We start from the raw sequence: 15134 nt of genomic DNA, 5'->3' as shown, positions 1-15134 counted from the left end.
GAAGGAAAAATTCCAGATCCATTCTATGAAGCCAGCATTCCTTTGATTCCCAAACCAGACAGAGACCCAGCCAAAAAATAGAACTACGGGCCAATAGCCCTGATGAATATGGATGCAAAAATTCTCCACAAGATACTAGCAAATCGAATTCAACAGCTTATAAAAAGAATTATTCACCATGATCAAGTGGGATTCATTCCTGGGATTCAGGGCTGGTTCAACATTCGCAAATCAATCAACGTGATACATCACATTAATAAAAGAAAAGATAAGAACCATATGATCCTGTCAATCGATGCAGAAAAAGCATTTGACAAAATTCAGCATCCTTTCTTAATAAAAACCCTCGAGAAGGCCAGGATAGAAGGAACATACTTAAACATCATAAAAGCCATTTATGAAAAGCCCACAGCTAATATCATCCTCAACGGGGAAAAACTGAGAGCTTTACCCCTGAGCTCAGGAACAGAACAGGGACATCCACTCTCACCGCTGTTGTTTAACATAGTGTTGGAAGTCCTAGCATCAGCAATCAGACAACAAAAGGAAATCAAAGGCATCAAAGTTGGCAAAGATGAAGTCAGGCTTTCACTTTATGGAGATGACTTAATATTATGTATGGAAAACCCAACAGACTCCACCAAAAGTCTACTAGCACTTATACATGAATTCAGCAAAGCCGCAGGATACAAAATCAATGTACAGAAATCAGTTGCATTCTTATGCACTAGTAATGAAGCAACAGAAAGACAAATAAAGAAACTGATCCCATTCACAATTGCACCAAGAAGCATAAAATACCTAGGAATAAATCTAACCAAAGATGTAAAAGATCTGTATGCTGAAAACTATAGAAAGCTTATGAAGGTAATTGAAGAAGATATAAAGAAATGGAAAGACATTCCCTGCTCATGGATTGGAAGAACAAATATTGTCAAAATGTCAATACTATCCAAAGCTATATACACATTCAATGCAATCCCAATCAAAATTGCACCAGCATTCTTCTCGAAGCTAGAACAAGCAATCCTAAAATTTGTATGGAACCACAAAAGACCCTGAATGGCCAAAGTAATTTTGAAGAAGAAGACCAAAGTGGGAGGCATCACAATCCCAGACTTTAGCCTCTACTACAAAGCTGATCATCAAGACAGCATGGTATTGGCACAAAAACAGACACATATACCAGTGGAATAGACTAGAGAACCCAGAATTAGACCCACAAAAATATGGCCAACTAATCTTTGACAAAGCAGGAAAGAATATCCAATGGAAAAAAGACAGTCTCTTTAACAAATGGTGCTGGGAGAATTGGACAGCAACATTCAGAGGAATGAACCTAGACCACTTTCTTACACCATTCACAAAAATAAACTCAAAATGGATAAAGGACCTGAATGTGAGACAGGAAACCATCAAAACCCTAGAGGAGAAAACAGGAAAAAGCCTCTCTGACCTTAGCTGTGGCAATTTATTACTTGACATATATCCTAAGGCAAGGGAATTAAAAGCAAAAATGAAGTATTGGGACCTCATGAAGATAAAAAGCTCCTGCACAGCAAAGGAAACAATCAACAAAACTAAAAGGCAACCAACAGAATGGGAAAAGATATTTGCAAATGACTTATTGGGCAAAGGGCTAGTATCCAAAATCTATAAAGAACTCACCAAACTCCACACCCAAGAAACAAATAATCCAGTGAAGAAATGGGCAGAAGACATGAATAGACACTTCTCTAAAGAAGACATCCAGATGGCCAACAGGCACATGAAAAGATGCTCAACGTCCCTACTCATCAGGGAAATAGAAATCAAAACCACACTGAGATATCACCTCACACCAGTCAGAGTGGCTAAAATGAACAAATCAGGAGCCTATGGATGCTGGAGAGGACATGGAGAAATGGGAACCCTCTTGCACTGTTGCTAGGAATGCAAACAGGTGCAGCCACTCTGGAAAACAGTGGGGAGGTTCCTCAAAAAATTAAAAATAGATCTACCCTATGACCCAGCAGTAGCACTGCTAGGAATTTACCCGAGGGATACAGGAGTGCTGATGTATAGGGGCACGTGTACCCCAATGTTTATAGAAGCACTTTCAACAATAGCCAAATTATGGAAAGAGCCTAAATGTCCATCAACTGATGAATGGAGAAAGAAATTGTGGTTTATATACACAATGGAATAGTAGTTGGCAATGAGAAAGAATGAATTATGGCCTTTTGTAGAAATGTGGATGGAGATGGGTATTGAGGAGGGCACCTTTTGGGATGAGCACTGGGTGTTGTATGGAAACCAATTTGACAATAAATTTCATATATTAAAAAAAAAAGAAATGTGGATGGAACTGGAGAGTGTTATGCTAAGTGAAATAAGTCATACAGAGAAAGACAGATACCATATGTTTTCACTCTTATGTGGATCCTGAGAAAATTAACAGAAGACCATGGGGGAGGGGAAGGGGAAAAATAGTTACAGAGAGGGAAGAAGCCAAACCATAAGAGACCCTCAAAAACTGAGAATAAACTGAGGGTTGATGGGGGTGAGAGGGAGGGGAAAGTTGGTGATGGGCATTGAGGAGGGCACCTGTTGGGATGAGCACCGGGTGTTTTATGGAAACCAATTTGACAATAAATTTCATATTAAAAAATGAATAGGTAAAGGGTGTCTACACTCTTATGACAATAGTGTTCTCAGTGAATACTGAGATTGTTCTAATGTTGTTCTTCTTAGTTTAATAATGAAAAGAATCTTTCTTTCTCTTTTCAAAAATGTTTCTAAAAACACTAACATTATTGTACTTTCTGTTTACTGTCTAAGCCCCACTCAGATAGCATTAGGATGAAGTGCTAAAGTATAGACCCTCTCTTAACTTCCGTTTGCTAACTGATAGAGTTCAGATAGCAAGAGATAGCCCCCTCACACATATCTGTTAACATTCCAAGGACAACTAGGATAGGCTTACTAAGTCATCTTTATGAACATGCCCCAGTACCACCTAATCCACCTCTACCTTCCTATCCAGCTGTGATTCCATACAGGTACAGGACAGTCTTCAAAGGACTTTCATAGCATATTTCAGACAGGCTAGAAAAAGCATAACAATATGTGAAAATGATACAAAGTAGAGAGAAAGAAAAATGCAGAAATGGGAAAAAAAGAAACAGGTTTAAAGATTATATATATCTAAAAAGATGATGTGGAAACTGATCATGCAACACACATACTTTTTTACTGTTAAACTACTAGAGATAGGAGCACCTGGATGGCTCAGTCCATCACATGTCCAACTCTTGGTTTTGGCTCAGGTCGTGATCTCAAGGTTTTGTGGGTTTGAGCCATGCATTGGGCTCTGCACTGGCAGTGTAGAACCTGCTTGGGATTCTCCCACTCTCCCTCTCTTTCTGACCCTCCCCAACTCATGCTCTCTGTCTCTCTCAAAATAAATAAACTTTATTTTAAAAAATCTTACAAAATGAAAAAAAAAACTAGAGATAATATACTGTACATTTCTTTTTTTTAATTTTTAATGTTTTTATTTTTATTGTTTTTCTGAGAAACAAAGAGAGACAGAGCACAAACAGGGGAGGGGCAGAGAGAGAGGAAGACACAGAATCTGAAGCAGGCTCCAGGCTCTGAGCTGTCAGCACAGAGCCCAATGTGGGGCTCAAAATCACAAGCCATGAGGTTACCTGAGCTGAAGTCGAACACTTAACCGAGTGAGCCACCCAGGAACCCCATTACACTATACATTTCTAAATTTGGATGTGCACCAGAATGAACTCTGGACAAGTGTCTTTACATTGCTGTAGTCAGAGAAAAATAACTTAATGCTCAGCCTCGTAGAGCATAGAGAGACTGTAAACAATCAGGGAAGATTATTAAACTAATGACCAAAAAAGGAAACATTTTCCTTATAAATCAATACACCTTTTTCAAGGATATATTTGAAACTGTGAGAAATGGGGTTAACAACACGTTGGAGAGCTTCAGGGACTCTTTAACTTTGGGGTTTAGCTTTTTATTCTGATCCAATAGTATAGTATAGTGGCTAAGAGAATGGGCCCAGTAGCCAAAATGCAAGTCATAAACTGCTGTGTGACTTTTGTTAAGTCACTTATCTGAATCTCTAGTCACTTCTTCTGGAAAATGGGGATGATAATAATACCTACATAATACAGTAATTCTAGAGATTGACTTAATCTATCTAAAGCACTTAAAACAGAGCCTGGCATATGGTGAGTACTCAATAAATGTTATTTATCATTATGACTATTATTCATCAATTTTAAAATGTTATAGAAATCCTAAACATTATTATCCAAGCAGAGCTAGAAACGCCATTTGCTTCACCATTGTTGGTCCATTTGTAAGAAAAAAAATGATACTTAGCACTTCCCAAGGAATAAATTGCTTTGGTATATGATGATGATAGTGATGTCTAGAAATGAAAAGAAAGGAGAAGAAAGAATTTATTGGAAAAATAATAAGAAGAGATAGTAGAATAAATATTGCAGGCTGACGACCTGGATTTTACTCCTAGCTGCTAACTCTGGAGCTGGTAAATTTTCTTTTTTCAATTATAAATTAAAATAAATCTTTCTTTATCTTTTCACAGGCTTGTCTGCATCAGTGTTACATCTTAGAGAAGTACCTGTGATTAGGGCTGGGTTTAGCTCCAGGGTAACTGCAGGAAAGGGTAGTGATTAAGAAAATGGACTCTGGAATAACACTGCCTTAAATACAGAACAAGGTTTTGTTAGTTGAGTAACTTTGGACAAGTTTCTACATGCCTTTGAGACTGTTTTTTTCGGTTAAACAAAGATAATAGAACTCCCACACAGAGTTGCATTGAGACTCAAATTGAGATAATACAGAGACCAAGCTTAGCACAGTGAATGGCATATAGTAAGTACTTAATAAATGCTAAGAAGGCTAATACTGGCATGGAGGGTCCCAATAAATTATGGATAATCTATATTTATGCATAATGATCATCATGTTCCTTTTTATCTGTCAGAAGATTATCTTCATTAGGAAAAAAAGGAAGGACAATTCACATAGAGACTTGGGGTCCCCATTCAGGACATGCTTTTGGTGTCTACTGGTGAGTTTGTACAGGGGTGAAGATGGAGAGACTTCCAAATGTAAAAACACATGACAGCTGTAGGAGTTAGGGTTTAGACTCCCCTGGAAACTAAGAGTCTGTCATATTCTATAGACACAACCTGTTCCAACTTTTATGTATTTGATTCCCACAATGTACACAACACCTGTGCAGAAAACCCCCTTGGTCACCTCTGGCCATAAGATATAAAACTGTACCATGTATCAACTATCATGACTCAGAGTTGGCCAAGGATACACAGTTCTCTTATAGGACCACAGGGTCTCAGGGAGCAGCCAGAATGTCATAGCTAGAAAGTTATGTGGTTATTTCTCTGCTTCTTCCCCTAGATCCCGTCTCTGACCTTGTGTGACCTACTCTATGCCTAGGGAATCTTAAGACTATTGATTCTATCTCCTAGTTTTTCCCTCTGACTTCTGTTTAAGTTTCCATGGGTTCTAGGAGGAAACCGGAAGACAGGAGTTACAAGGGGTTAGGGTACTTATCCTGCCTAATCCCTCTTTATTTGCCACAGTTCATATGTTCTTTTAAGGCCACAGCTTTTGTCAGGACCACTCTACTCATTCCAGGTTCCAGTGGCAATTTACAGCTTCCTCCCTTTTGTTGGTTGCCTTAACCCAACCTCACCTCTGTAAACAGTTCCTTCACTCAACTCATTTCTGTGCACCCTTTGAGTGTGGCTTATTTCCAGCTAAACACATTATTTCCAGTGTTCACACATCCTGCACTAGGCCCATTTCTCTCCTCTGCATTGACAGTAGTGGCTCTCACAATGTAGATCATAGTAACAGTTGTTATTCTTTCTAAGTCTAGTACTTGTAATAATGGGCCTTTACTCCTAACAGTAAATAATATTTCTATGTTCCTCAAATACTTTCTTTCATGTGTTACTTAAATCTTTACTCTTCTCCCCATTTGCTCTCATGAGTTTGGGTGGAGAGAGATTTTGCTTATTTTTAGCAGTTGGAGAAGATGGGACTGTTTATGACACCTGCTGATGGAAATGTATTAAAACCAGGACTATATAGAAGTCATACCTCTGAATTATTTATCTGTGGATCTGTTCATTTTTCTCAATGAAATATCTAATACCAAAAACTAGAAATAAAATCTCTCCATTTTTCTATCCTCAAGCTAAGTTAAAAAAAATAATAATTGACACCACGGTGAGTTACCTTGTACCACACAACATCAGGCTCTTGATCAGACTTTTTAAAGTCATCCATGTCTGGGCAGGAGATCTCTTTTCTTTTAGTGACTTCAGATTTCTCTAAATACCGTATCCTGCTATTGTAGCACAGGCCTGATTCATTCTCTGCAACAGTCAAGGACATTGACACCTTCATGCAATATGTCGAGTTTCTGTAGGAACAGAGAAATAGCAGAATGGCTTTACTGGGTGTTTAAAACCGTGTTTGTACTCTACATATTAAAAGAATATTTACTTTTATGTATGGGACCTTGCCTAGAAATCAGAAACAACATCAAAACAACACAAAACAGTTTTCTAGTTCAACTGACAAGAAGCTATAAAGCAAAATGTTAATGAGGACATCTCTGACCATGAGGTAGCTACATAACTACATAGAATAGCTGTACCCATTTTCTAAACTATAAGACAGCACAGGCTTCTTTTCCAGTGGTAAATATTGCTACATTGAAAATCTGATAGTGAAAAATATGAGAAAGTCTGTAACTAGAGCTATAGTAATTTCTGCCCTGCCTCTATGATCAGTCCCTTCACGGGCATTTCAAGGGTTGTTTCATTTTGTCATTGGTTTCAAAGCCAACATCTGATTTTACAAGGTACATACCCAAAAGCAGATCAACATACAGAAGATACCTGTGAACTTATATAGCTTTTTAAATTGTTTACTGAGATATGTCAGGGGTCAAATTCTTGGTTCCAACAGAGAACAAATCCTAGTAGAATGTGGTTCATCTGAATTAATTTTATCCACCAACATTAATATTATAAAGGAATTTCAACAGTAAATTTTACCATAAGGCCACTTTAGAAATTGGGCATTAATTGGCTAACTCATTATATAAAAGTATTTATGGAATTCAATTCTGCCTTCATTTCTTGATGTATGCCCCTTGACTTTTCCTTACTCTGCTGTACCTGGGATTCAGTAGATATCAACCACATAAAAGAAAACTGGAAAGTATGAGAAAGAGATCAGAGACACCTGGTAAGACTTAGAAGAAGGTCAACTGGAAATCTCTTGGTAGGAAATACCAGGATTGTGTCTGTTCTAAACATCAAGGGATACCAGCTGTTAAAAACACCAAGTGCCAAGGGCACCTCAAAACTGGTTTTACAACCAAGTGACAATAATCCTGACAGATGGGATAAGCATGCCAGCCAATAATTTAAGTTGGCCTAAAATAATTATTAATATTCATACTACTTACTCATCGAAATTTCACAATGTGCCAGATATTATATAAAACACAGGAGTGCAGATGGTTGCTGCCCATTGGTCTTACAAAGTGAGTTAATCAAAATGACTGCTACTTGAATTTCTAGTGAAGTTAATTACTGGCAAGTACTTCTGACTATGTCCATGCCTGTGTCATCTGAGTAGGATACTTTCAAAGTACTCCCATTCTAATGTTCAGATGCAACCCCATTACACAATGTAGATTGTGAGCTATTGCTTTTCTCTCTTCCTTAGTACAGATTCCTAGAACCCAAAGATATGCCCACTAGGGATCAAATGTAACCATTTAATTCTCTTGTTAGATGTTTGACAGCCTCTTTAAAAGCCATGAATCTAAAACCACCAGAATAAAACAAAAATAAGACAAAACACAAAAACAGTCTTAGGCAAGAAGGTAAGTTTGGTGCAATTTGGCTCTTCTTGACTCCACCTTCAGTATTTTGATGCTAAGCATTTCCATGTCTCTATGCTTCCTTTAAGGCCCTACATGATCTGGTCTGTCATAACACTTTCCTTTAATTTTTTTTATTTAAATCTTTCTTTCTTTCTTTTTTTCTTTCTTTCTTTCTTTCTTTCGAGAGAAAGCAGGGAAGGGGCAAAGAGAGAGGGAGAGAGGGAATCCCAAGCAGGCTCCACACTGTCAGTCCAGAGTCAATGCAGGACTCGTCCTCAAACCTGAGCCAAAATCAAGAGTCAGATGCTTAACCAACTGAGCCACCCAGGCACCCCAACACTGTTCTTTACTTTAGGGTGCAGTTACAATGGCATTTCCTCTGTTCCTTAAATATACTAAGCCTATTTGAGCCATGGACTTTTACACTTGCTCTTCTCTCTGATCTTCTATCATCTGTTTATTTGTTAAATGTAAACAAGAAATTAGTTGCTTTTGTTCATCACTCTATCCCTGAGATCTAAATGAATAATGTTCAGTGAATGTTAGTTGGTTAGAAGACATGGCACCAAAAGGTATGTTGATTCAAGAGACATGTCCTCTCTGCTCTACTTCTCCATCAACCCCATATGGTACTAACCTCTCTTCCTCATTCAGATTCAGGTATATGGCTGATCAAATGTCACATTCCTTGTTTAAATATGATTTGGCATAAATTTGCAGGTATTCTTGTACCACAAGGGTAAGGTTTAGCCAAGTCTTGTGTATCAGCATATTAGCAAAGAAAGGAATATACTAGTTACAACTGGGAGACAAGGAGGACTAGGGCAGGTATGGTTAATGGAGGAAAGATAAATGGTCACAGTTTTTTTTTAAGTATCAATCAAGTAGTAACCCAAGACCACGGGGGAAGGGAAGAGGAAAAAAAGTTACAAACAGAGAGGGAAGGAGGCAAACGATAAGAGACTCTTAAATACAGAGAACAAACTGAGGGCTGATGGGGGGTGGGAGGGAGGGGTGGGTTGGTGATGAGCATTGAGGAGGGCACTTGTTGGGATGAGCACTGGGCATTGTATGGAAGCCAATTTGACAATAAATTATATTAAAAAGAAATAAATAAGTAAAAGTATCGAACACAGAAGAATCACCTCTTCTAGGTTTACAAAGAATTCTGAACAGTTCTTAATGTTACAGACTTTGATCATCTCTCCTCCATGGTGTTCATCCCTACAGGTGAAAGAGAATTACTTGTTAAATATCCTCCCACTATTATGCTGTACCTCAGGGAAAGAGGGCTGTTGACCAGCAGTCTCAAAAATAAAAGCAAATAGAACGTCCAGTCCCATGAAAGACGCTTACTATCTCAAATGTATTTAGCCCTGGGGAAAAACAGAGTAGTCTGAGTAAGAGACCGACAGAGTGGTTTCTTAACAAAGCACCAGCTTTGAGCTAAGATCCACTGTGTTCAACTAGCTCTGTGTCCTTGGGCAAGTAATGTAACATCTCTCAGACTCACTTTCGTCAGCTGAAAAATGAGGATAAGAAGTCCTTTATGGTGATTCCATTAGAGTTTGGAGAAAGGAGTTCCTCTCATTATAACACCATGAACAAAAATATGTTACCATTTTCAACTGGAATGATTACAACACTTGACCTCTCCAGTCTAAGTGTTAAATAAAATAATGCATATAAAACACATAATAGAGTATCTGGCACACAGTAGATATTCCATACATTATAGTTAGAATTGTCATTACCGATAGGATTAGTTGTTATATATTGTTAATAAATAATAATTATAATTTATGTGTGATAGTAATTATGATCAATCACCAATATAAAAAAAAACAGTACACTGGCAGCAATGGATTAAGGTATGCCACTGGGTTAGGGGTGCTACTTGATAGGAAAATGTCTAAAAGAGGTCAGTTGGGCAATAGGCCTAGTACCAGAGAGTCATGAAGTTCTGAAAGAATCAAAAAGACACACTGACCTAGACACAAAAAGAAGTGAATCAAAAGAAAACAGCTAAGGCAGGGAGAAACTTTCAGTTAATATGGGTAGTAGCTACTTGGCAAAGGCTAGAACCTTGGAGGTCATATTGTTAGCAATAGTTTCACTAAGCCTTCTAAGAGTTTCTTAGACAAATGCCTTGTATAACAAAGCCTAGACCTCTAGGTAAGTTTTCTAGGGACAAAAGACAAGAGATACTCTTATGTGTTTCTTCCCCAATCCCTCCAAATTATAAATTATGTAGGTCAAGCTAAAAGCACCTTCATTAACTTGGGATAGGGATGAGGGCAGGGAACACAAACTGGGGATTGCTGATGGTTGAAGGAGAAAATGTTTCTGTTTTCTCTAACTCTAACCCACAAACAACCTGAAGCCCGGGTTCTGCATGAATTCATGCTTGTTCTGGTCTCTAGCATGTGGAAGGCCGCTGGCAAATTGCTTGTTAACCCACAAACAAGCCCTAGTATAAAGTCCTTAACGATGACCAAGGTCTCTGGAACTCGAAGACAAGGCCAGGTGGGAGTCCTACTGTCTCCATTACTGACCTGGGGTCAGTATGATCAAGGCTGTCTGACAGACTGAGACTCAGGTTGATTTTTTATTGGTTGTATAATCTAGCTCTGGCACAGTTCCCACTAATAATCTTGCATTATTTAGATGTTATTTAGAAAAATGCCCCAGGCCAGTTCTATTTAAAATATTTCCAGGGGCGCCTGGGTGGCTCAGTCGGTTAAGCGGCCGACTTCGGCTCAGGTCATGATCTCGCGGTCCGTGAGTTTGAGCCCCGCGTCGGGCTCTGTGCTGACAGCTCAGAGCCTGGAGCCTGTTTCAGATTCTGTGTCTCCCTCTCGCTGACCCTCCCCTGTTCATGCTCTGTCTCTCTCTGTCTCAAAAATAAATAAAACGCTAAAAAAATTTTTTTTTAAAATATTTCCTGCAACTGAGACCTAAAAATGTTACTTTTCTTTCATTAGGTACAATTAGAGCTGTGAAAGTTTGAGGAGGCAGACTGACGAGTGTGCAACAATAGAGACTGTACTTTTTTTCTGACCTCCCTTCACATCCTGAGGATAAGGAGAACATTCAGGCTCAATATGAGAGAAGTGACTTTGCTGTGATATTACAGAGGGGCCTTACAATTGTATGCATTTCTAAACATTCAAGTGCTTCCTCATCTCTTATCTTACTTAATTCTGCCAATAATCCAGGAAAATATTCAGGGTAGGTATCATCTACACTTTTCAGAGGACTAAAATGTAGACACAGAGAAGACAAATAATTCAGTTAAGCCCATATAGATGGTTAGTGGATTACAACCCAGGTTTTGACTGTTAGCCCCTGGATACACCCAGAACTTGATGCTAATATGGGTTAACAGCCAAACTAACTTGTGGTTATTCACACAAACTTGGGGGAGCTCATAGAAAGAAATGTAAATGTGTAAAGGTAACATTTAAAGAATAATGTCAATACGCACAGTACAGAAGAATTTGTAAATTGATGAAGAAATCCCACTTCCCATTCCAAAGATTTCATATTAGCTACTATATAGGTCATAACTTATACTTTTTCCCAGAAATATTTCTAAGGGCAAATGTTGATCAATCTTGGGTTCCCTGACAGGAATAGTAAGATCATACATAAAAAACCCAGATGCCTCTTTCTAACTCCCATTTATATAATATGTTTATACTATAAAATTTTAAGTTTTATTTCTGAATTTGAGTTTATGTAAACTTTTTATATCACTAGAGCTAACCTATTAAAAAAAAACTAAATAAATTAGGGAATTTTTTCATGTCTAAAAGCAGAAGCCCAGACAAAATACCTCAGGATATACTTGAAACTTTTCTAAATGGTTCCCTCAATTGTTTTATCCTCCTTTCAAGTTACTTTCTTTGCTAATTCCAGAACCATCTAATGACCAGTAAACTAAAACTTTGTTTTCTGAAATTTTTGAAATGTTAATTGACTGCTACACAAAACTATCATTTCATCAATCTACCACCCTTGGATGATATTGTCCCATTGGAAACATAAGAACTATGAACTGATATTATTATCAAATTCAGGGAAATGAAGTAAATTAATAAACAAATAAAATCTTAAGCCCTTTGATGACTTACATTCCTTGAAAATTATTACAAAAGTAGAAAATTTTATGAAAAATATCTTTGACCTTGTTGGAAAGACCTTCAGATAAGTACAAAAATAAGCACATATAACTGCAAGCATGCAATGTTAATGCTTTAAAAGAACAAGAAAGGAAAAACAGAGGACAGAAATTACTAATATCAGAACGGAAAAACAGGATATCACTACAGTTCCTATAGATATTTAAAGAATAATAAAGGAATACTACAAACAACTCTATGCCCATAAATACGATAGCCTAGATGAAATGGATCAATTTCTTGAAAGGCACAATCTGCCAAAACTCACACAAGAAGAAACAGACCTACAGAAATATGAATAGGCCTACAGCTATTAAAGAAATTGAATCAATAATTAATAACCTTCCAAAAATAAAACACCAAGTCCAGATGGATTCACTGGCAAATTCTACCAAATACTTAGGATGAAATTATACCAAATTCTCTACAATCTCTTTCAGAAGATAGAAGCAGATGGAGTACTTCCTAACTGATTCTATGAAGCCAGCATTAGTCTAATACCAACACCAAAGACATTACAAGAAAACTACAGACTGATATCTTTCATGAACATAAATGCACAATCCTCAACAGAATATTAGGAAATCAAACCCAGTAATGTATAAAAATAACTGTATCCCAGGGACACCTGGGCAGCTCAGTCAGTTGAGCATCCAACTCTTGATTTTGGCTCAGGTCATGATCACATGGTTGTGGGATCGAGCAGTATGTCAGGCTCTGCATGGAGCCAGCTTAAGATTCTCTCTCCCCCATGGCCCCTCTACTCCACTCGTGTGCACACTCTATCTCTAAAATAAAAAAAAATAGGGGTGCCTGGGTGGCTCAATCGGTTGAGCGTCTGACTTCGGCTCAGGTCGTGACCTCACAGTCTGTGAGTTCGAGCCCCAAATCAGGCTCTGTGCTGACAGCCCAGAGCCTGGAGCCTGCTTTGGATTCTCTCTCTCTCTCTCTCTCTCTCTTTCTCTCTCTCTCTCTTTCTGCCCCTCCCCCGCTCATGTTCTCTCTCTGTCTCAGAAATAAACATTAAAAATTAAAAATAAATAAATAAATAAATAAATAAATAAATAAATAAAATAAATTATAGTAAAATACTAAAAAAGATAATCATACCCCACAACCAAGTAGGATTTATCCCAGATGTGGAAAGTTGGTTCAAATATTCAAAAATCAGGGGCACTTGGGTGGCTTGGTTGTTTAATCATCAGACTCTTGATGTAGGCTCAGGTCATGATTTCATGGTTTGTGATATCAAGCACCTCATTGGTTTCTGCACTGACAGCATGGACCCTGCTTGGGATTCTTCTCTTCACTTCTCTCTGCCCCTCACCTGCTTGCACACACACTCTCTCACTCCCTCTCTCTCTCTCAAAATAAGAAACATAAAAAAATCAAATATCAATTAATGTAGTTCATCACATTAACAGGCTAAAGAAGAAAAATTACATGACCATATCAGTAGATGCAGGAAAAGCAGTTAACAAAATCCAACGTCCATTCATGATAAAAAAAGTAAAAAATAAAAAATAAACAACAAAAAAAAACTCTCAACAAACTAGGACTAGAGGGAAAATTCCTCAACTCAGTAAAGAGTATCTATGAAAAAAAACTATAGCTAACATTATATTTCATGATAATAAACTACAAGATTTCCTATTAAAATTAGGAATAAGGCAAGACTGTCTCCTCTCACCATTCCAATTCAACATCATACTGAAAGTCTCAGCTAATGCAATAGATAAAAAAAAGGAAATATCTCATTGATTCAAAAGGAAGAAATAAAATCATCTTTGTTCATAGATGTATGATTGATCTATACATATAGATGACCCATGCAAAAAATCTGAAAGAGTTGACAAAACACCTGAAATTAGTAAGCAAGTAACTAGTAACTAGCAAGGCTCCAGGATATAAGGTTAATACACAAAAGTCAATTGCTTTCACATATGCAAGCAATGAAAAAGTTATTAATTTGAAATTAAAAACATGATATCACTTACATTAGAAACCCCCAAATTGAAATATTAGGTATGTACTAACAAAATAAGTACAAGATCTACATGAGGACAACTACAAAACCGAGAAGACCAAAATTGGAGGACTGATACTATCTGACTTTAAGACCTACTCTAAAGCTACAGTAATTAAGACAGAACCGACAAACAGCTCAGTGGAATAGAATATCAAGCCTGGAAATAGATGCATATAAATATAGTCAACTGATCTTTGACAAAGAAGAAAATGCAACACAATAGAGCAACTTCAGCTCTACAAATTCAACTTCAGCTCTTGCTCTACAAATGACAATGTTAAGAGAATTAGAAAACAAGCCACAGACTGAGAGAAAATATTAGCAGAAGACACATCTAATAAAGGACTGCTATCCAAAGTATACAAATAATTCTTAAAACTCCACAATAACAACAAAAAAAAATAGGCCAAAGACCTTAACAGAAACCTCATCAAAGAGATAAAATATACAGATGGCAAATAAACATTTGAAAATATGTATATCATATGTCACCAGGGAAATGCAAATGAAAACAAACCTGCACTACAACTGCATACCTATTAGAATGGCCAAAATCCAGAACACTAACAACACCAAATGCTAGTAAGGATGTGGAGTAACAGGAACTCTCATTCATTGCTGGTAGGAATGCAAAATGGCACAGCAACTTAGAAGATAGTTTGGAAGTTTCTTACAAAACTAAACATACCCTTATATGATCTAGCATTTATATTCTTTGATAACTACCCAAAGGAGGGAAAAATTATGTCTTCATAAGAGCCTGCACACAGATGTTTATAGAAGTTTTGTTCGTAATTGCCAAAACTTGGAAGTAACCAAGATATCATTTAGTAGGTGAATGTATAAAGAATATATGGCACATACAGATAATGGAATATTATTAAGAGCTAAAAATAAATGAGCTCTCAAGCCATGGAAAGATATAGAGGAACATTAAATGCATATTACTAAG

The 15134-nt window shown here is 37.3% G+C and overlaps 1 protein-coding gene across 1 annotated transcript in view; it reads right to left on the bottom strand.

Annotated features, from left to right (window-relative positions):
- Positions 1 to 15134, bottom strand: part of IL1RAPL2 (interleukin 1 receptor accessory protein like 2) — a 612469-nt gene that overhangs the window by 551395 nt on the left and 45940 nt on the right. Inside the window, exon 4 of the mRNA XM_047082151.1 lies at positions 6304 to 6490. Coding sequence (XP_046938107.1) covers positions 6304 to 6490 — 187 coding nt within the window. The remainder of the gene's footprint in view (positions 1 to 6303; positions 6491 to 15134) is intronic.

The sequence above is a fragment of the Lynx rufus genome, unplaced genomic scaffold, assembly GCF_022079265.1.
Source record: "Lynx rufus isolate CCGP_SWC_20201006 ecotype Redwood Valley unplaced genomic scaffold, mLynRuf1.p SCAF_19, whole genome shotgun sequence".
In the NCBI taxonomy this organism is placed as follows: domain Eukaryota; kingdom Metazoa; phylum Chordata; class Mammalia; order Carnivora; family Felidae; genus Lynx; species Lynx rufus.
The sequence above is the reverse complement of the archived record's forward strand: the minus strand, read 5'-3'. Positions and strand labels throughout refer to the sequence as shown.